Here is a 22,702-nt window from a genome sequence, read left to right as displayed (position 1 = left end):
TCAATACTTAAAAGCCATCCCAGTTCAATGTACAGGCTCTCGGAGCTTGGAGCCTCTGGTAGAGGACTCTGGCAGAGCTGTCTGTGGAGGTAGCTCTTGGGTGCTGATTAGTGCCAAGGGGCTGGTGTTAGTTGTGTTATCTGCCAAGCTCAGTGTCACGGAGTAGAAAGCAACTCCTCAGCTCTGTGATGCAGTGACCCTAAAGTGGGGCCAGAGCTCAGATGGTCATGTGCCTTCAGGCAGTGAAGTTCATGCACTTGAAAGGCTTGTTTACAAACTCACTCAGGCAAGACCTAAGTCCTCAAAACCTCCCAGTGTTCTTGAGCTTAAAAATTCGTAAATGAAAACATAGAATCATAGAATCATAGGGGTTGGAAGGGACCTCGAAAGATCATCTAGTCCAACCCCCCCGCCAGAGCAGGGTCACCTAGACTACATCACACAGGAAGGTGTCCAGGTGGGTTTTGAATGTCTCCAGAGAAGGAGACTCCACAACCTCTCTGGGCAGCCTGTTCCAGTGCTCTGTCACTCTCACAGTAAAAAAAAATTTTCTGATATTCACCTTAAACCTCCTATGCTCCAATTTGTATCCATTACTTCTTGTCCTATCACTGGTCATCACTGAAAAAAGCTTAACTCCATCTTCTTGACACTCACCATTTACGTATTTGTAAACATTGATGAGGTCACCCCTCAGTCTCCTTTTCTCCAAACTAAAGAGACCCAGCTCCCTCAGCCTTTCCTCATAAGGGAGATGTTCCACTCCATCATCTTTGTGGCTCTGCGTTGGACTCTTTCAAGCACTTCCCTGTCCTTCTTGAACTGACGGGCCCAGAACTGGACACAATACTCCAGATGCGGCCTCACCAATGCAGAATAGAGGGGGAGGAGAACCTCTCTTGACCTGCTAACCACACCCTTTCTAATACACCCCAGGATGCCACTGGCCTTCTTAGCCACAAGGGCACATTGCTGGCTCATGGTCATCCTCCTGTCTATCAGGACCCCCAGATCCCTTTCACCCACACTGCTCTCCAGCAGGTCAGCCCCCAACCTGTACTGGTGCATGACATTTTTCTTCCCCAAATGCAAAACTCTACACTTGCCCTTGTTAAACTTCATCAGGTTTTTCCCCGCCCAAGTCTCCAGCCTGTCTAAGTCTCTCTGAATGGCAGCACAGCCTTCTGGTGTGTCAGCCACTCCTCCCAGTTTATTGTCACCAGCAAACTTGCTGAGGGTACATTCTGTACCCTCATCCAGGTCGTTGATGAAGATGTTGAACAACACTGGTCCCAGTACCAACCCCTGAGGGACTCCACTAGTCACAGGCCTCCAACTAGATTCTGCCCCATTGACTACAACTCTCTGACTTCTTCCTTTCAACCAGTTCTTGATCCACCTCACTGCCTGATCATCAAACCCATACTTGATCAACTTATCTACAAGGATGCTGTGGGAGACGGTGTCACACATTTAACTAAATGCAGGCAGCAGAATGATGCTGCCCTAATTTTCCAGCTTGGTGAGAGAAAAAAAGTCATCAAGTTGGTGTTTTACTTAGGATAATGAAATCCAGATTAAATTTAAACTTCAGTTTATTACAAGTGCCCTGCAGCCTCTTACCTAATGAGCAGAACAAGCTTCTGCCTTTTCTTTGGCCAAGATCTCCAGAATGTGTGTATCCCAAGCTAGAACCTGAACCACTGAAGAGTTTTTTGTAGTCCTGAAGTTGGAAAGTTAAGCACAGATTTAAGTAGTTAACTGTGGATATGGATTTACAGCTTTCAAAAAACTGGCCTTTGAGAGCTCACATGGCAGCACCTGTATGCTTAAGTCAGAAGGCTCGACAGGCTTGCAGCAGGGAATTAAAATGGGTGACTTGGAGCTGGTGCTATTGAAAACCTTCTAAAGGATGCAGCTGGCCAAGTCAGGGACATCTGATGTGCCCAGGTGGCCCAGAAGGCCAATGGCATCCTGTCTTGTATCAGGAGTAGTGTGGCCAGCAGCAGTAGGGAAGTGATTCTTGCCCTGTACTTGGCACTGGTGAGGCCCCACCTCGAGTCCTGTGTGCAGTTCTGGACCCCTCACTGCAAGAACGATCTTGAGGTGCTGGAGCAGGTCCAGAGGAGAGCAGCAAGGCTGGTAAAGGGACTAGAGGGAAAGTCTTATAGGGAGAGGCTGAGGGAGCTGGAGTTGGTCAGCGTGGAGAAGAGGAGACTCAGGGGGGACTTTATCACTCTCTACAACTACCTGAATGGAGGCTGTAATCAGGATGGGGGCTGGGCTCTTCTCCCAGGCAGCTAGTGACAGGACAAGAGGGCATGGCCTGAAGCTGCTCCAGGGGAGGTTTAGGTTGGATATTAGGAAGCACTTCCTCATGGAGAAGGTGATCAAACATTGGAATGGACTTCCCAGGGAAATGGTAGAAGCACCATCTGTGAAGGTGTTCAAGGAAAGGCTGGATGTGGCACTTAGTGCCATGGTCTGGCTGATGTGGTGGTGTTAGGTCATAGACTGGACTTGATGATCTTAAAGGTCTTTTCCAGCCTTGGTGATTCTGTGATTCTGAGCCAGCGTGTGAATGGTCACAGGCCCTAGACCCACTGTTTTATGGCAAATAAAATTGGGGTGGTTGTATTTGTGCCCAGCTGCCTGCTTAAGTGTCGTCAGTGCTAACTTGATCCATCCAATTTTAATTTGCTGTCACACGTCTCCCAGAGCATTGCAGGAGGGTGGAAGGGAAGATATTTTCCCTGATGACTGCTGTTGACATTTGCAGAATAGAAGTGAAGTCAGCCACTTGTTTGTTCAGAGGTTTGCATGCCTGTAGTGGTTCTCAGCTGGCTGGGCTCACTCAGTGCCTGTAGCCCAGCAGGGACCTTCCCAGCAGCAGCATGGGGAAAACTGATCAAGCTGTGTTGGTGTTTCTTTTTGTTTTGAGATGTCAGTGAAACCAAAATGATCGATCATGCAATACAATTTGGAGAAGCAAATGGGAAGGTATTGTGTTCCTTGCTGCCCCCACAGAAAAAGGAAATAAGGAGATGTTCATATACACACACAGACTCAGGGAAGCTGTGACATGGGAAAGGACTCATGGCTTTGTTTATTGATGGCATCTTGCAGCTTTGGTTTTTCACTAATGGCAGCTCCTGCAGAAGGAAGGCAAAATTTCAGTCTTCACCCCAAATGTACAGGGTGTGTTTGTGTGTATGAAGGCTAATGTCTTTCTTCTGATGTTTCAGGCTCAAGGTAAAAGCATGAGAATAATGTGGTTGATGGTGGTCCTGAAAAGTAGCTCCTCTCTGGCTGGTTCCAGGCTCTGCATCTAATAGCAATGTAAATAACTTCTCTTTCCTAGCAGGGTGGTCATGGACTTGATTTTCACAAGACTGAGCAAAGCCCACCTTTGGTTTCAGCAGGCTGATGTGTACTGGGACCTGAAAACATTACCACTGTGTGAAAGTTGATTGTGGGGACACCAAAACAAAAAGTGGGGATGAAGAGAGTGAAGACAGTGTAACTGAGCTGTGTTGTTAAGAACAGGAGCAGATCCAGGACAAAGATAACTTCAGTAGTAAAAATGAACTGAGACTGGGAAAAAAGGAGAGATTTGAGAAAATTGCAACATATAGATGCACCGGAAGTTATTGTAGAAAAGAAGAGGTGAAGCAGAAAAAGGAGAGAAGTGGGAGAAGGAGGAGGAAGTGATTGCTAAGTGCAGTTAATAGCAGCACCAAAGGGAGTTTTAATTGGAAACCATTATCATTAACCACAGTTCTGCTCCCATGCATCTCAGGAATGCACATGGCAGGTAGTTTTCCTTTTGGCTATTGCGTTGCTGATGCAGAGTGTGCTGAATTTCAAGCCAAGTGGCAGATTCCTGTTTGTGTTTACCAAGCCCAGAGCAAACACGTGAATAATGTCATTTGGCAGGAGAGATGGCATTACAGACTGATTTCAGATTTGCCTGTAGCAGACGGGGAATGCACTCTGATTCTGCCCTGTCTAAAACTGCTCATTTTAACTGTCCACTCATGAGCTCTTGTCATCTGGCAGGAAGACACTGACCCTACTTGATGCTGGAAGGGAGACCTTGACCTCGCTGGTATGACCCATGGAGGCTCCTTCTAAATCCCCTGGAGGACTTTCTAAGTAGGGAAGGGGTGAATCTGTGGCTTGTACATTCTTTATTTCTGGAATGATGAAAAACAACCAAAGAGGGTTCCTAACATTCATTTGAACTTAGTGGTCCTTTACCTATGTGGGATGCCAGTGCCAACTGCTGGTGAGCTGCTTTGGATGATGGTGCTCCTCCAGGGGCTCTTCTGAGCATGTCGGGCAGCTTTTTGCACGCTGATGAGCAGGGTTGCTGTGACTGAGATGTTACGAATGCATCTTTCAAATCCCTTTGGCAATTAAAATATTGAACAAGTGGAAACAAGTAACTGCAATTTCAGTTAAAAACTGCTGCTTTTCACTCCATAGAAGAGCCATCTGAATGTAGAAAGCACAGGAGCTAGGAGGTCAGTGAGATGTGGGCCCTGAGCAGTGTAGCTGTGGAAGCTCAACTAAAGGCAGGTGTACCACAGCTCTGTGTTTCTGGTGGAAGCACCTGGGTCTGTACCATCAAATCACAGATGGTTTGGGTTGGAAGGTACCTTCACAGACCATCCAGTCCAGCCCTTCTACCATGGGCAGGGACATCTTACACTGGATCAGGTTGCTCAAAGCCCCATCCAGCCTAACCTTGAACACTTCCGGGGATGGGACACCCACAACTTCTCTGAACAACTTGTCCCAGTGTCTCACCAACCCTCATCATAAAACATTTCTATATGCAATCTAGCCTTGTCCTCTTGCAGTTTAAAACCATTGCCCCTTGTTGTCCTGTCATGACAGGCCCTGGAGAAAAGTTTGGCTGGCTGGCTTTTAAGTCCTTTTTATATATGGCAAGGCTGCAGTAAGGTCTCAATGGAGCTTTCTCTTCTCCAGGCTGAGCAGCCCCAACTCTCTCAGCCTTTCTCTGTAGAAAGCTTTGTTTTTTATTGTGTAGGTTTGATTAGCTCGTGATCTAAGTATGGTAAGGAATAGCTTTCACCTATGAGATGGGACTTCCTTGACTTACTTGCTTGACTTAATCCTAATTAAGTTTGCAGATGACACTAAGCTGGGAGGAAGTGTCAATTTGTTTGAGGGTAGGAAGGCTCTGCAGAGAGACCTGGACAGGCTCGATCGATGGGCTGAGACCAATTGTATGAGGTTTAACAAGGCCAAGTGCTGGGTCTTGCACTTTAGTCATAACAACCCCATGCAAAGCTTGGAGATGAGTGCTTGGAAAGCTCCATGATGGAGAAGGACCTGGGGGTGCTGGTTGACAGCCAACTTAACATGAGCCAGCAGTGTGCCCAGGTGGCCAAGAAGGCCAATGGCATCCTGGCCTGGATCAGGAATAGTGTGGCCAGCACGAACAGGAAGGTGATTCTGCCTCTCTAGTCAGCCTGGGTGAGGCCATACCTTGAGTACTGTGTGCAGTTCTGGACCCCTCACTACAAGAAGGATGTTGAGTTGCTGGAGCTTGTCCAGAGGAGCTACCAAGCTGGTGAAAGGTCTGGAGAATATGCCCTATGAAGAGAGGCTGAGGGAACTGGGATTGCTTAGTTTGAAGAAGAGGAGACTGAGGGGACCTCATTGCTCTCTACAACTACCTGAAAGGAGGTTGTAGGGAGGTGGGAGTTAGACTCTTCTCTCAAGTGAATAATGACAGGACCAGAGGAAATGGCCTGAAGCTGTGACAGGCGAGGTTTAGATTGGATATTAGAAATAATTTCTTTACCGAAAGAGTGATTGGACACTGGAACAGGCTGCCCAGGGAGGTGGGGGAGTCACCATCCCTGGAAGTGTTTAAAAGAAATATAGATGTGGTGCTTAGGGACATGATTTAAGCACTGAATGGGTAGGTGAGGTTATGGTTGGTGGATTTAGGTTATGATTGGACTTGATGACCCTCAAGGTCCCTTCCAACCAGGATGATTCTGTGACTTTATGCCATCAACTGATGGAGATGTTTTTGAAGGAATGTGATGACAGACTCCCCTTGCTAGCCATGTGCAAGAACTGCTTTTGAATCATTCAAGGACGCTGAACGGTAGAGGGAGATCTGTGTGCATCCATATTCTTCCTCCCAAATCATGGGTGAGATTGGTGAGCAAACCTTTGAGGCCAGCCCAGTGATTTCTTCTGCCTCTGTCCAGAGTGCGCGGATTGAGGATTAACACTTTGCAGAGGTTACTGTAGTTTCACTCTTGATGTGCAGCTGGGTGCACAACAGATGTAAAAGATATTCAACAGTTGTCTGTTTCTTCTTTTTCACTTGTAGGTTTATTCTTCAGTCTAAAGGAGTGATTCATAATCAGCTTTTAGAAAAACAGAGAATAGCTGAAGAGAAAATCAGGGAACTAGAGGTAAGTTTTTGGCAAGAAATGATGAAAGTAGGACACTGAAAGTCAACAAGATGCTGTTTGCTACATCCTTTTTTTTTTTTTTTTTTTTTTTCCTGGTACCCTTCATTCTAGAGGCTTGTAACTAGGTGAAACATAGAGCCTATTACAACTAGTAAGTAATCTTAATCTACAAGGAATTCATGTCACTTGGTTTCTTTGTTACATCTGCAACCCTCCTGGGAATTGATTGTTTGCTCTGTGTCCTGGTATGAAAACTGGGGGTGATGGATTCAAATGAGATTTGTAAGAGTAAGGTTTAAAACTAGCAAAAGGATGTTTGTGCGGTTATTTGCAGTATATAGGTGATGTGAAACTTTACCAGTGCTGTGGATATTAAACATTTACACTGGCTGGCTCAGGACAATTGCACAAAGTCATGGAAGAGAAATCCATTGAGAATTACCAAATATGTAGAAATGGCATCCTGCTCAGGAAGTCCCTGAGCTAAAAATGTCTGAAGGCTGGGAAAGTATGAGGAGGAAGTACCATGTACGCTTGCCCTGTCCTTACACTCTTCCCTAGGCGTCTACTTGTGGCTGCTGTTGAAGACTGGATCTGGGCGGAGATGGGACTGTTTTGACGATGCGGTCAGAGGACTTCTGTGTTCTTATGTTTATCTGGTTGGAGTATTCAAGGCAGAGAAGAATATCTAAGAAATATAAAGTAGTGTCTGACCAAGTTCTAGTGTTCAAACAAGTTATCTAGTGAATCTTGTGTATCTTCTAGTGGCTATGTGTACAGCTTACAGTTCTTTGGAGAATATGTGCAAAATATTATTTTCCAAGGCCCTTAGTGCATTTTTTTCAATGCCCCTAAAGTATAATTAATACAAAACCCTGTTCCTTGGTTTTTGGAGAATGACAGAGAGCAAAGCCTGAGTTGTGTCAAGCTGCTTATCTTAACTGTTAGTGTTTTGGAAAGTGAGTGTGGAGATGAGCTAAGCAGGGACAAGCAGGAATAGGAAGTCAGTGCTCAAACCTGTGCAGTCCTGTCTCTGTTATCTCCTACTTAGACTAGAGCAGAAGTAGACTTTGTCATTTTTTTAATTCCTTCTTAAAACTTACCTTGCCTGGGAAGCTGTAGGGCAAGCACATCACCATATGTTGTGTTGCATGGAGTGTTACCTGTGCCAGATACTACGGGGGTTTGTGTTCCTGGCTATGAGAACTTTTTATGCACAGGGAAAACAAGTACTCCATGGATAGGCTATATATTTAAGGTGATGTTAATGCAGACAAGGCACCATTATTTTTATGGTTATGTGATAAAAGTGATTGTATCCTGGCTCCTCTGGAGCCATCGCTGATGCTAGTGCCTTTGTGCAGAGACAGCCTTGTGCCTGGGGTTGGAGAAATTCAGAGCAGCATGTCTGGATTTGGAAGTGATTGGAGTGTGGTTGACAGCCTCTTTACAAACTGCCCTCCCTTACTGCCAGGTCCATTGGGCTGTAGTTAGCTTTTTGGCCACTATGCCCTTCAGCTGTGCATCTCAGTTTCTTCCTGTTCCTTGTGGGCAGTGATCTTGACTCCTGAACTTTCTGATTGCCGAGTTCAGCAGAATGGATGGAATTTCCCCCAAATTACAGTCTTTGCCATTCTTACCCAAAGCCCCAGAACTGGCTTCATCGCAAATGTGTTTTTCTGCTTCGTAGCTCCTTGTTGTTTGAGTGGCCACTGAATTGAAGTTTGCAGTGATAGTGACTGTCTCGAAAGGTGGTTGCCACCACCTTTTTAAACATGGATAGTGGGGCTGAGATTGCCAAACCTTCCAATGGTTTGCTTTAAGTGGCCATTCAAGTCCATTATTTTAACTTCTTTGCTTCCAGCAGTTTTGTGAAAAGGATTTTCTTTAGACTTGGGATTCCCCATGGAAGAGGGCAAGCTTTTAGACTGCAAACTGAGATTTTGGGGGGAAATACCTGAGTCCAAGTCAGATAGCACTTACCACAGGAGTATGGGATTTTGCTGTCCTCAAAACAAGTTGTGACAGAAGCAGGAAAGAATGTGAAGCTTTGTGACCTTGGCTTCCACTGTATCATTGTAAAATAAATACCAAACCATGATAGGTTAAAACCTCCCTGCATTCATTATTAAAACTGGACAGACTTTAAAGTTTAGATTTATATTTTACATTGTTAACTACCTTGTTCCTTACGTGGATTTCTCACTTTACTTAGTTAATCAAGCTGGTCAGAGTAACCCTCCAGTATCCATATGGTTTGGCTGATCTGGTTGCTTATGTAGTGTGAGCTTGAGACGGTTGTGCTTTGCTATTATAACACTATTGCAAAGGTACTGTGAAATGTTGTTTGATACAAGCCTGACTTTGAGAGACGCTCTCACCACTAGCTTGGTTCTGTGTGCAGAGGAGCACAGCACAGAGGGCTGGGCTCACTTGTGAGCTCTTCTGTAAATCCATCCAGCTGCTTGGTAAGAAGAGCTCCTGAGTGCTGACTATTCATGAAGATACGGGCTTTAACCTGTTCAGAGGTGGGATCTGTGTTTCCTGACATTCACAGCTGTCAGTGTGAACTTAAGAAACGGTGAGGGGTTTTGTGTCTAGTTGGAAAGCTTTTCTCCCTCTTCTGATAGTCTCCACAGCAATGCATGATTGCAGTTAGTCCCAGTGATGCATTGCCTTTTTCAAGGCAGCATGGCAACATTTTTGTGATACTGCTGGTTTGATCCCGCTTGCTGCTCATTGAGTGGCAGAGCAGGAAGGAGAACCAGCCCTGTCTTTGTACAGGGCTGTGAAAATAAGGCTTGGCTGAAATACACATAGGATGTAGTCAGTGAGAGGAACTGTGGTCTGAAAGCATCAAAGGGGCATGGATGTGCACAAGGGGCCCAGTGCATAGCCTGTCGGCTCCTCTGCAAAAAAAGCAAGGTAGCTTCACCCTTCTTGTTAAAGCTAAGGTATGACTGTGAATGTATTTATGACCATGTGTAGCATTCTTAACTTGACAACTTGTGTGTAATCCTTTGGAGTCCAAATAGGCTGTCCAGGCCTGCTGGCAAAATACTGTGTGAAGGCTGTGCCAGCTAGGCTGATAGAAACCTGCCCAAGGGGGGCAAGGATTGATGGCACATGCTCCTCGCCCACTGCCATGGGCAGCCTCCTGCTTAGCAGCAGCAACGGGATTTTTCCAGTCCTGATACTATCAAATTCTTGTTGTGTTTCACAGGACGAGGGGTATGTATTAAATCTATTTTGAAAGCATTCTAAAGGGATGAGCACAGACTCTTTTTAGCTCAGCAATGTTTATGCAGTATTAGGAGAAAAACCAAGTAATGTTTTTCTTCCCCTGTTTTTAAGGAAACATGATATGTGAGGGGTGGAACAATGCTTTGTTTCAGGAAATATTATCCGTTTCCATTGTAGGGCTAGATGGAGTCTGTTTTTAAATGTGGCATTTTTAAAAGAACAAGCTGTATGATGTTAGAAAGACATGGAAAATTGATTCTTCATTAGGGGTGGAGAAAGTGATTATTCCTGTGTGTTTTCTCTGATAATATCAGATAGTCCCCTTCTCTTCTGCTATATTCAGCATGTTTAGTTGTCAGGCGTTGTCAGACTAAATTGCTAAAAATAACAAATAAGGGGGAGGCTCTGCTGGGCAGCTCTGTCTACTCTGTGCCACTTAATTTAGCTCCTTTGTGAAAAGAGCAAAAGCAGCCTGCAACTCTCTGGCTGAATTGGATTTTGATTTTAAATTCTGACCACAGCCTTGTTGTGTGCATGTTTTCTAGACAATTATTTCATGCTTGTATAGGAGACTGAAAGTTTATTGGTGTGGAGATAAAGGGCTGGTTATTTTTTTCTCTGTCTGCCTGCAGTAGAAAATACCTAAGTGCTTGATTTCAAACTCAGAAATCCATCATGTGATCCCTAAAATGCCACATCCAATTGCCTTGTCCCATATAGAATACTTATTTGCTCTCATTCTTGGTGGGGAAACAAACCTCCTACCCTCAAACACTTACAGGCTCACATGGTGTTGCAGGGCTCCTTGCTGGTGAAAAGTGGCTCCAATGCAGTGCCTGATGGTGACCAGGTGTCAGAGGTAGCACACTTCTTCCCTGGTGCTGCCTGGATTCAAACTTGCTTGCACTGCAGCTTCCTTTTCTCTAATCTTCTTTCTCTAGGAGCTTTAGAAAGGCTTTGCTGCAGCCCTGGGGCGGAATGGTGGTGCCCCCCTTCTCGATGAGTCGACCAGGGCGTCTCCAATGGTTGCCACTGACAGTGTTTTCCTGCCCTGTGGGAACAAAGATTTAAGCAGGCGAGGTGTGGCTGCGGGGGATGTGCTGAACTTGGGAGCTGATGTTCTCTGGGCAGGTATGGCTGGGATGGACCTGCTGGGTCTGGCTGGGCACCACTGAGGTGCTCCTGTGGCAGCGCTCAGGGCGGCCTTGCGGTTTTTACACTGAAACCCTCACCGTGGAGTCTAGCTCTGAGGGTGGCTTTAAATGTGATGTGAAAACAGGCCTCTTGAGATCTGTGGTGTGCTTCACAGACCACTAAGCAACCATCAGAAGGTAGCAATTGTTTGGCTGTTCACAGGTTAGACCAATTTCTTCCTAGGAATTGCAGTGTAGAAGCTCTCATCCCATAGTTGGCTCGGGATAGGCCAGTGCCCAGGAATGTGTGGTGGGCTTTTTAAATAAACAAGGGGAAATAAGGAGAGTTTCTGTTTGCTTTGGAAAAGGGAACCCTCAAGAATAGCCCTCTGTGCCTCAGCTCAGGGCAGATTTTAGTTTGGATGAGTGTGCTGTTCTCTCATTCCATTGCTGGCATACGTGCACGTACCGAGGAGGTGATTTTAAACATGTGTTGTCGCAGAAGCTGCCCCTTGTTTCTAAGCATGTGCACAGACAAGGTCAGTCCCTGGCTTGGTTTCAGCTCTGTTGGCTTTATGGCCTGATCTGCTCTAAGGAAGTCTGGTGGCTTCTGTTCCTGTTGTTTCTGCAGGAGCCAAGCCAGAACCATCCAACCCTGAGGGCTCAGCTGCAGTCATGATTTGCAAACATGTACAAAGCTCCTCCTGCATGGATTGTTTGCAGGTTTGGTGTGTTGCTGGGCTGTAGAATGATTTTCATTTTCTTCATTTTCTTGTCCTGGAAGGTGGTGTGTTGTGGGGTTGAGTTTTTTTCGGTTTTGGTTTTGTTTGGGGTTTTTTTTCCTATTTGTTTTCCCCTTCTCCCCCCTCTTTACAGTATCTGATGTCTGGGATTTCAGAGTGTTGATATGTTCTTCCTCTCTTGCCTCTGAATCGCACCTTGGAGTTTTGTTAACCCTCCCTGGTCATCTGCAAGTCAGGAGTCCAGATCTTCTCTGCAGTCAAGAGAAAGACAGCAAATGCTTGCAGAGGGACACTGATTCCTAGAGGTCATCTGCTCCCTCTGCTTGCTGTACAAGGAGGCAGGATACCTGATGTCTGATAGGTGAAAGTGAATTTAACATTTAGGATTAGCATCTGGGCTCACACAGACCTTTTAAGAGGAAGCTATGGGAGCTCCACAAGTTACGGAGATGGGTGTGAAGGTGAGGTGCAGAACCTCATTAGGCCCCCTGTGAGGACCAGGCCCAGCTACACTTTGAATGGTCGTGGGTGTCTGAGGCAGTTTTAGGTACCTGGGCAGGTCCTTCTGGGCACAGGCATCTGGGCTTCATGACATTCCTGGGAAATGTGTTTCATCTTGACTATTGGCTTCTGTCATCCAGGCCTGAGTCTGTGCCTTCTCTGAGGGCTTGCTTCTGCTTTTTAGGCTGCAAAGCTGGACACTTAGCTTGCTTTTTGAGGACATGGGTGCTCTGGCTTCTTGCCTAAGCTTGCTGTCAGCTGGGGAGCATCCACAGGCCCTCCTGTAGGAGAGCAGAGCTGTCAGCACCAGTCTGCCCACTTCTTTTGAAGTAGTGAGTAGCAAAAGCTCATGGTTGGGGTTTTTTTGGGGGGTGTGTGGGGTTTTTTCCTCTCTCCCTGTCTTACAGGGAGGAAAATCCGCTTTTTAATTCCTGATTTTTGAAATGAAAAATACTCTGAGCAATGAGAAAAATAGGCTTTGAAATAATAAAATGGTGAGAAGGTTGAGCATGTTGTGGCTACAGAGCTAGCACTATCAGGACAGTCATTCTTTATGGAGAAGCCCTCTGACATTGGACTGGAGCCATAAAATTTAAGGTAAATACTGGAAGAACTGGGACATAGCTAATGCTGCTTTAATTCTTACTGTCCCCTAAACTGACAGTTTTGATGGCAGCGTGAATAACAGGCCTTATTCCTTGCTTTCAAGCCTGTGATGAATCGCTGACTTACTTCTTTATGTTTGAAGTTTCATGATGTGTTTTACTGTCATTTGTTAGAGGTGAGGAAAGCAAAAGGATTGGATTCTTATAGCCTAACTTAATGTGTATTTTATGCTGTTTCCCTTTTATCCAGTTAGTGTCATCTCTCATCCCAGATAAATGAAAGTTGATTGTGTGCAGCTAGCACCTTGCAGCTTTGAAAAGGAACAAATGCTCTTCAGTAATCAAAAGAAAGGAGGTGTATTTTTTTTTTTAATACTCATTCTGATTCCTGTGGTAGATTTCTTAGATAAAGATCAAACAAGAATGTTCTGCTTTGAAAATTGCGTAAGAAGCTTGTCCTGTGTTAAATAGTGCACAAGTCACTGGTTGCAAAACCTGACCTTGTAATCTTAAGAGGCATAGAAAGAAGAAATCAGCACATTTAAGAGGGGATTCCCATCTCTCCAAAAGGATCTTCCACTGGTTTAGACCTGGGATAGCTTATACAAAGTTTAACAGCTCACCACATTTTTGTGAAGAGTTGTTGTGAGTGATGCCGATTTTGGTGGAATGAGATGTAACGTCTAACAACACGTTGGGGATGGGTATGCATTTGCGAGGCTGAAGCTTTCATTTGGAGCATTCACCACAACAAGTTTTCAAACTCCCGGACTTTTGCAAGCAGCTGCTTAATTAGTAATTCTTTGTTATTCTTCCCTGTGCTGCAGACTGCAAAGTAAGCACACAAACTAGCTGAGAGGGCAAAGGCTTCATGAAGGGAGAAGTGGAATTTGATGACTTTTTATTTTCACTGTTCATACCTTTATTTTTAGGTTTTAAAAGCAGGAGAGTAATCAATGTGGGGGTTGTTTGCTTCCTTTTAAATCCTCTAGAAGCTAGTTATAAAGATGCTTTGAAAATCAATGTATCCCAGAACTTGTTTTAGGATTTTTTTTTGGAGGCTTGCTCTGATTTAAAAGAAAAAAAGCCCAATCAAATGGAAAAAAGCTTTTCAGGCAAACTTTGCCAGTATTCTTGCATTCTTTTATCATTCAGGGGAAAGTAAAATACATTATGCAGTAATAAAACCCCACTTCTGCTCTATCTAAATGGTTTTGTTCATCCAGGAGCCCACATTTAGTCATCTGAGTCTGAAAATGCTGCTTGTTTCCCCTGTTTAGCATTAAGCTGCTTTTATGCTTACACTGAACTCATTTTAACACAAAGTCGGTAGATAAGTCTGTCTTTGTCGTTTTAAACCGGGCTCTGATTCATTGTCAAAGCTCTCCTTTGTGCTTATGGCTGCAGAAGTCTCCAAAGCAATGAGCCGAGCTGGATATGAGTCCCTCTCCAAATTCCTCCTTGCATAAGTAATAGTTAGTCACCAACCAGTGCTGCTGTCCTTGCCTTAGTCACTCCAGCCCGTGCTCCTCGCTCTCCTTTATGCTGAGCAGCTCCAAGGAGGGGGATTATCCATGCCTTATAAACCTCCATCCTCCCCCCATCTCCTCCATCTTGCCTGGGGAGAACAGGAAACGATGATGTGGAAAGCAGCTGCTCCTGTGTGTGGGAGACCTGAGCCAGCCCTGAGTCAGCTTCACAAAGCCACACCTTGCTGGCCAGGTCTGGGGGAGCCCATTGAGCTTTCTGCTGGCCCCGGGTTCCTTGCTGCTCTCAGCACAGAGCTCCTAGCAGGGATGTGTCTGCTTTCTGCCTGTGAGCCTGCGAAGTTCAAGGGTATCTGAATTCTTGTTGGGGGTAAGTTCTGGTTAGTTGGAAGTTTACATCTATCTGTTGCTGATTTGTTGAATCTTGGAAACTTATGGAAGTATTTTTCCTTCAAAATGGCCTTGTTTGGCCAGGATTGCAAGACATGAAAGGTGTGGTGTGATTTTGCAAAAGTCCTATTGCCAGGAGGTGTTCTGATGAACCATACTGGCTCTGCAGGGCCATAGAAACCAAAGCACCAAGTTAGGAAACTTACCATGTTTTGCAAGAGGTAGTTTGGTGAGGGACACTTCCACCAAAGCAAAACATGGGGATTTTCAGGATCTGGGTGAGTTTCCCCTCCCCACATTCTCTGTTTGGCGTTGCTCTGCTGTTGTAAGCCTGGTGAGTGTGCAGTATCTGACCTGAAGCAATGTGCCTCTGAAAAATGCTCTGAGTAATTTTGCCAATAAGGGGTGTCCCTGAAGGAATCCTTTGTGTTGCTAATGTATTTCTGCTGCCACCTATTGAAAGGTTCCCAGTCAGCTTGCTTTAGTAGTAGTTAACATCAGGCTTGGTTGCAGAAGTTCACTGGAGTTATCTGTCATTCCCAGTCACAGAGAGCCACTGTCTCCACCTCTGTGGAGATGGTGTCCCATGGCTCAGAGAACAGGTATGTGCAATGTGCTCCCAGCAGGGCACAGAAAGGCTGCTCTGCAGGCACGCTTCCCTGCATCTTATCTTATCCTTTCTTCTCTCAAAGGTGGTCTACCTTGGTACCAAGTGAGGAAATCAGCAGGTACTTTTCCAAATTAGCTTTGTCAGAGTATGTTCCTCAGGGATTCAAGGTGCTATGATAATGATGGGGGAAGCCCTGCTGGTGGTGCAGTAGGTAGGATCAATACATGATGAAGGTGGATTTGCACCAGCAGTTCTTTAGGCAGGTGCTTTTAAAGCTCCTCCTCTGTTGTACAAGTGCACTTTTATACTTGATGTCTTTTCTTCTTCTCCCGAATCCAGATGGTTTTGTAGTGACCAAGTGTCCCCGTTACCTTCTGGAAAGAATGCTTAAGGGAAAACCCAGGGATCTGAATCATCACTTCTCCTCTTAGGTAAATGGTGTCGTCATTCTTCTGTCAGCAGCTGTCATCAGAAACCAGCTGGGCTTCCTTCCTATTGCAATTCACTCTTGAGCAAACACTGGACAACTTCCTGAGAGCAATAACTCTGCTTGGAAAGTCTTGAAGTGTATCTAAATATTTGTTGGTTGCTGTAGTGTAGTAATTCCCAATGTGTACATGTGGCACAGTGTTGTGCTGGGTGAGGATCAGTGCTGGGTGGGACCCATCAGGGCACAGGACTGCTTGCAGACCCACCCTGCCCTGTTGCTGGTGCCCACTGGTTCAGCTCCTTTCGAATCAGAAGCAGCCGGGAGCTGTTCCAGCAGGTCCACCTCTGTCCTGCTTATGATTTTCAAGTGAAGTCCTGTCAAACTGAGCTCACATCCTGGGGGCATCATCCTGTTATCTCAGGCTGCCCAAAGTGGTTGTCCTGCCCATGGTGTGTGTGCTGACAACTCTGTGTGCTGTTCTCCAGCAAAGGGGGTTCGGGCAGTTCCAACTACCTGAAGAGCAGCTGTGGCCTCCAGAGCAAGGGGAGCTCACACTGCTGCTGCTGCCTGTGCCCCAGCACAGCTCCCTTTCCTTTGGGAAGATCCTTACCAGACATGCCAGTGTTGCCAGCTCTATCTCAGGGTCTGCTGGTCACTTTCCCGAAGAGTGTGCACACAGAGCCCCTGAGGAATGCCAAATGACCTGGATTAGCTTTGTGAGATACAGGAGCTCATGGCTAGCAGGTTTATTGAGATGGTGTCACAATATGAGATTCCTATTTGAGGCACTGTATCATGCCTGAGGACTCTGCAGCGTTCCTCGACGAAAGCTTTCTCAGTGCAAGAGTGGGATGCCAGCATCTGGTGGCTGGTAGCCAAGTGTGCTGCGAGCCATGGGGATGGAGGTGTTCTCTGGGAAGGAACCTGCCAGCTTGTTTCATCCTCGCAAAGTTGGATGTAAAACAAGTTTGTAGAAAAAAAGGTTTTGTGTGGTTTTGTTTTGGCTTTTTTTTTTTTTTTAAACCAACAAAACCCCACAAATAAAAAGGGTGAATTGAGAAGGCATGTTCCAATACATGATCCTTACATTTCCATGGAAACATTTTTGTTTGGGTTTAGGCATATTTGTGTTTGCAGGTCGGGGGTTGAAGCTCTATTCCTCTTGCTGTAGTGAAGAGAGAGAAGTGGAATTTTAAGAGCAAAGGAGTAGAGGTTGATGGAGAAACTGCTACTTGAAACAGAAAATTCACCTGTAAGCGTGAGGCACAATGCAGCAGGAATAAACTGTGGCTGCTGTGTGTTGGTTTCCTGCTGAGAGCAAAGTGCTGCTTTGGCTTTTGGAGACAGAGCTACCAGCTTCAGACAGGGCTCTGCAGACATGTGGGTCTGGCCGGTGACTGAGCAACTCTCTCTGAAGGCAGAGCCCTCTGAATCACCGCACTGGGGGAAGGAGGTTGCTTTGATCATCGAAAGCCTGTCTGAGATGAGCTGATTAATAGGGGTTTTTTGCCACGGAATCTGTGGATGCTGCCTCTTTAATCTGCCAGGAATGTAAGGTCTGGTGTGTCATGGTGTTTCCCCAGCGAAGCACTGGCCTAGCGAGCGGTGTGATGCGATGGGAACCGAGGTGGGAGGCTCAAGCAGGAGGTAGCTTCCTGCCGTGTCAAAAGGCCGTGGGCCACCTCTGTTAATCACAACTCCTTTTTTTTCTTTGGGGTGTGAACTGTGATTGTATTTGCATTGGATCTAGTATTTCCGCAGCTACTGCCAAAAGCAAACAGCACAGAACTGGGGAGGGAGCAAGTGTTGCCCAGGACAGGGAGTGAAGTGCACAGCAGAGCCGGGGTATGGGGTTAATGGCAGGGCAGGTGTTTGTGGCCTTGTGTTTGCTGTAACCAGCAGCACCAGGGCACAGGCTCTCCCCTCTGGTGTGTGGCAGTGAAAAGTGTGGTCAGTGAGGGACAGCTTGTGCGTGTCCAGCGTGGCCTCTGGAGAGTAAAGGCCAGGCTTGGTGGCACCATCTGTGGTCAGATGCAGGAGGGCCTCAGAGTGCAGTGCTGGGAGATCCAGCTGGTGGGGTTGGCTCTGCTGCCCAAGGAAGAGTTCTTGGCCATGTCTTCTCACCCTTCATCTCAGTGCCAGGCAGACCTCCTTCCAGAAAGCACATTTAGCTGAGAACATTTCCTTTTGGGCTAGTTTTCAGACAGATCATCAGGGCTGTGGTTTGTCTTGCTCTCAGGTGCTGTAGCCCTTCCTGGCTTTTGTTGGTAGTGGAATTAGTTTAAAGGAATTACGAAACTACATGCTGGAAGGCATTGACTGTGCTGGCTTTTGGGGGGTTATTCTGCAGTTTTGCTCTCTCTCAGCTGTCCTGCAGGTGGTCCAGACCTTGCTAGCCAGCCACAGTAGCTGTATGTTTCTCTCATGTCCCCCAATGCAGGTGGCAGTGTCCTTCCTGTGCAGGGACAGAGCGGGGCAGGAGGGGGATCGGGGGGTGCGGGAGCTGCTGTGTGGGTCATGGAAACCAAGTGGCATTTCTGAAACCTCCTCAAGCCACGGGGTGGCAGAGACCAGTGGAGACAGAGGGGCACTGGCTGCCCTGGCTGCGCTGGTGGGCAGGACCTGTACCTCCTAAATAAGTTCCAGAAGCACTCAATTAGTGTGTTTTGCAGTGTCCTAAATAAATCTCTAGCAAGTAGATGTGACAGTTGTGAACCAGGAGGAGGAATCATCTGCTTGCTGCAGCCAGAGCCGTCAACTGACAGAGCAGCCTCTTCCTGCAGCCCTGTCAGTGTGTCCTCCCTCCCTGCCTTGCCACACTCGTGTAACTGCTGGGGAATTGCCAGCACCTTGTGGCACTGCTCAGCCTGGGTCCACAGCCTGGTCCTGCTTGTCAGCTCTGAGTTTGGGCTTTTCTGGGAGCTGAATGGCATGTGTCACTGTTACCCTATTGCCTTCCCAAAGCAAGGCTCCTTTCTCTGTCTGGCCCTGAGACTCTGTGACTTGGACAGTGATATCTGTTGCTGTTTTGGGTAACCACCTTGTCTGGCCAGAGGCTTGCAGGAGCTGGTGGGTGGATGGGGGCAGCTTAGGGCACTGCTGGTGTGAGGGCTGGGTTGGAGCTTTGCATCTGGAGCTTGGAGGTTGTGCAGCCTCTGAAGTCAATGGCCTGCAGTGCAGCAGGGTCAGTGTGCTGCCATGTCTTTTTGGGCTCCTGAGGGGTGAGCACTGGAGTTACTGGTGTAGAAGCAATATCAGAGTCTGCAGAAAGCAGCAGGCTTTGACTTCATGAGTGACCAAAATCAGTAGTACGGTACTAGCGTTGCACTGGAAATTTGCTGCTAGCTGCATTTGCCTTGGCAAAGGCAACAAAGAATTAACACTTGCAGTGGTGAACACACCTTCACAGGAAAAATATGCAGCTAATTGGGTGATGAGGTAAAATCTAACAACCATGGGCTGGCCCAAAACGTGGGGTCAGAGGACATAGGGTTAACTAGGGCTGCAAGTCAACATCAAGTGCAAACGAAAGCATGTGACGTCAGGGAAGCTTGGCGGTGGGGTTTTGGGGTTTGGGAGGCTGTGGCAATGTTCCTCCCACAGGGAGCAGAACTACCAGCCTGGCAGATCTGGCTTGACCAGAACAGCTTCCAGGATGACTGAGGAGCTTTGCTGTCAGGTCTCTGGGCTCTGCTCTTGCAGCACTGGTGCAAGGAGGCAGCACCAGTGTCAGCCAATTGCTCCCTGCGCTGCTCTGGGACGGGCAGGGAGAGATTGAGTTTCCTGTCTAGACCCCAGTAATCGCAGTGAGGAGGGGTTTGCATGCAAGCTCCTGCTCTTTATCCTGTGATTACTAAAGCAGAAACCAGGCCACAACTCATTGGGAAGGAACACCTTCTGCCAGTTGTCTTGGAAGATGCAGTGACTGTCTGCTGTGATTTGGAGCTAGTCACAGTGGGAGCCAATTGCTGTGCTGGCTTGCAGAATAGCTCCAGAGGTTTGTAGTCCCCCAGCTGTGGGTGCAGACTTCCCCTTGACATTCAAGGGAACATCCTCAAGCCCAGGGATGAGTCTTCCTGGACCCCGCTTTTGTGAGGAAGGAGCAAATGCATCAGGAGCAGTTCACATCCTTGTGTCTCATAAACTACATGACTAAGAAGAGTGATTGAGGGAAATACAAATTTCCTGAATCCTCACCTGCCTGGTACTGCAGGTGCTGTTTAAGTAGAGAAATGGCATTAAAGCATGTTCCTTTGCCATGAGCTGGGTAGCTTCAGCACCCCTGCTCCCCCCGGCAGGGCAGAGCACCTGGCAGGAGTGTGCAGCATGGGTCTGCGTGGCCATGATAGCCACGAACTGCACTGTGCCAGGCCATGCTACTGCTCATGGTCCCTTGTCCTCAGGGAACTGTGACCCAAATAGTCACCAGCAAGGTGTCCTAGCAGGGTACATTTGAAATCCCACTGTTAGGAGAACAGAGCTGTCATCTGCAGCCCGCCAGCTCCTGGATGCACATGGAGGCTTCCTGTGAGGCTGCAGGGCTGCCAGACTCTCCTGAGGTCTCTGCCGAGGCCAGCCTGCCTGTACAGACCTGCTCTCTGGAACTGGCTCTTGCTGGCCAGTGGCATGAGGGGGAGTGGAGAGGGCAGAAAGCCAGAACTGTTTAATAGACTAATTCAACTTCATTAATTAAAAAAAAAAAAAAAAAGTTTTGGTAATAAATGCATAAAAGTTGTCTCTTTGGATGCTGCTCTCCTCCAGTCAGCAGAGCAAGGTGGAGCTCAGACCCACGCAGATTTTCTGGGCCCTGTCTCTCCTTGCAGCCTTCAGCTTTAGTTCCCTAGATGTGAAATCCCTCGATGTTTGTCTGGGCAGCGTGGGAACGGCGCGGTGGTGGCAGAAGTCATGCTCGTGCGTCAGTGCGTTGGTGGCAGTGGGAACCCGCACGGCACCTCCTCTCCCTGCAGTTTCCTGAAAAGCAGCTCTTGTAAGCGAGGAGGATCCCACGTGCCTGGGGACTGTGTGAGAGGGACAAGGAGCTCTTTGCTGTACCCCCAGTCCTAGCTGTCGCTGACAACCTTTACTGTTTAAATAAAAGCCCTTCAGTATTTAGAAATGGGGCCGTAAGAGATGTCCTCATGGCATGGGCATTTCAGCTGAGTGCACAGAAGTGTCACTGCAGGTCTGCTGTGAGGAGACAGATGGGGAGCGATGGCAGCAGGACTGTCCCACGTGCTAATGAATTTTCCTTCAACATTATGGATCCCAGCTCCCCGTGGACTTGCAGGAGTCAGGGGGAGGCTGTCAGGGAGGCATCAACTTTACAGTTCCTTTCCTGTTGCCATGTGGCAGTGGCCATGTCCTCTGGCTGACACACTCCCCTGGCCTGCCCTCCATAGCAGGCATGTGCTACAAGACTTTGCCTTGTGATGACAGCAAGGCTCATGCCAGCCTGTGGCAGGTAACACTTGTGGAGCGCTGCAGGGCTCTCCCTGTGGCCCCCCACAAGCCCAGCTCTGGGGATTCTTCCCGAGGGTCCCCCTGCCCCTACCAAAATGCATTTGGGGAAGTGCTGTCCTGCTGCCGAGCTCTGCCTGCAGCAGCCAGAGCTGCTCAGAGCCAGCTGCCTTCCTGGCCTCCACTGGGGACTGTTGTGGCTGTTGTTTGGAAACCCAGAGAAAATAGTTAAAAGAGCCAAGTGCTGATTTTTCCAGTCACCTAGGAGCACCCAGACTTGGAGGAAAAAATGCTGCATGTTGAATTCCTGTCTTGGGATGCACAGCTTTGGGCTGCTTCCCTGCCAAGCCTAGTCTAATTAAAGATGATTAAGGAAACACACGTATTTGGTGATGATGCCAGGGAATTTCTGATAGAAAGGAGGGTCTGGGTTTAGAAAACTGGCCCAGCTGGGAAAAATAGCCTTTTTTTATCCAAGTGCAAAAGGATTTTGCTGTTGCCTCCATAAGGAGGCCTCAGTATGTTAATTCCTCTCTAGGCTCCAAGCGTTACAGGATCTAGCTGCCTTTTTTGTCCTTACTGCAATTATTGTATCCCACTTTTTGCAGCTCTGCTGTTGAAACAGCCCTGGCAGCTCTTGAGGAGAGGATTTCAGAGGCAACACAATTCAAAGTCTATGTAAACATTGCCCAGGCTTGTAATGCTTCCAGGATGCCTCTGGAAATGAGTAACTGCTGTCCTCACTTTGGGAAACCTGTAGGGTTGTGTGTACCCTCAGCAGGCAGCTTGGAGGTCTGCTCTGGAGAGCTCTTGGTCACAGCCCTGGGGCACCTGCTGCCAGTGCCAAGGTAGTCCTTAACTCTCCTCTGCATTTTCTGCCTTGCAGCAGAAGAAGTCCTACCTGGAGCGGAGTGTGAAGGAAGCAGAAGATAACATCAGGGAAATGCTGATGGCCCGAAGGGCACAGTAGCTGTGCAGTTCCCCCTGTGCCTCCTGGACACCCTGGAGTGGTTTAGGGCAGCGCTGCCTGCTCTCCCTCACTGCTCCCCTTCACTGCTGCCCCAGCTCCCTCTGTGGCAGCTTCAATAAAACTCTGCTGCAAAGCCTGGGCTCCTTTGCCTGCCACCTCGGCATCCCACAATGGCTGCTCTCCCTGCACGGGTTTGATGGAGAAGGAGGTGGTGGTGGGACTTGAGGTGAGGGTCCTTCAGGGAATCCTGCTTCACTTGAAGGCAGCTGTAGCCCTCGCTCTCCAGAACTCCAGGTGCGTGGCTCAGTGTGGGGTGTGGGGAAGTCTGGCTGTATGGTGCTGCTGGAGCAGGGCTGGGGAAAATGCAGTGGGTGAAAAGGGAGGCTGGCAGGGCAGAGCCAGGTGTCATGGGCACCTCCAGGTCATTGATTCTGTCCCAGTGACAGGCCCTGGTTCCCTCCTTGTACACACAGGCCTGGCAGAGCCCAGCATGGTGGTGAGCTCATGGAGAGCCAGTGCCACCCTATGCTCCACACTCACAGTGCACCAGCGCCACCTTCCCCTGCTCCTGCCTCTGGTGCTCTGCTGAAATGGAGCTTTCGGGGTGTCTCCTTCCTTGGGATCTTGAAGCTGAGCAAGAGTTTCCAGGTCCCGTTGTCAATCCCACAG

The 22,702-nt window shown here is 47.7% G+C and overlaps 1 protein-coding gene across 2 annotated transcripts in view; it reads left to right on the top strand.

Annotated features, from left to right (window-relative positions):
- PFDN1 (prefoldin subunit 1) overlaps window positions 1–22,166 on the top strand; it is a 35,104-nt gene extending 12,938 nt beyond the window's left edge. For both annotated transcript variants that reach the window (XM_051631074.1, XM_051631073.1), the window contains exons 3-4: window positions 6,380–6,464; window positions 21,950–22,166. In XM_051631074.1, coding sequence (XP_051487034.1) covers window positions 6,380–6,464; window positions 21,950–22,033 — 169 coding nt within the window. In that variant the 3' untranslated portion in view covers window positions 22,034–22,166. The remainder of the gene's footprint in view (window positions 1–6,379; window positions 6,465–21,949) is intronic.
- The last annotated feature ends 536 nt before the right edge of the window (window positions 22,167–22,702 follow it).

Source organism: Apus apus, chromosome 13, assembly GCF_020740795.1.
Source record: "Apus apus isolate bApuApu2 chromosome 13, bApuApu2.pri.cur, whole genome shotgun sequence".
In the NCBI taxonomy this organism is placed as follows: Eukaryota; Metazoa; Chordata; class Aves; order Apodiformes; family Apodidae; genus Apus; species Apus apus.
Note: the sequence above shows the minus strand (reverse complement) of the source record. Positions and strands in the feature narration are given on the sequence as shown.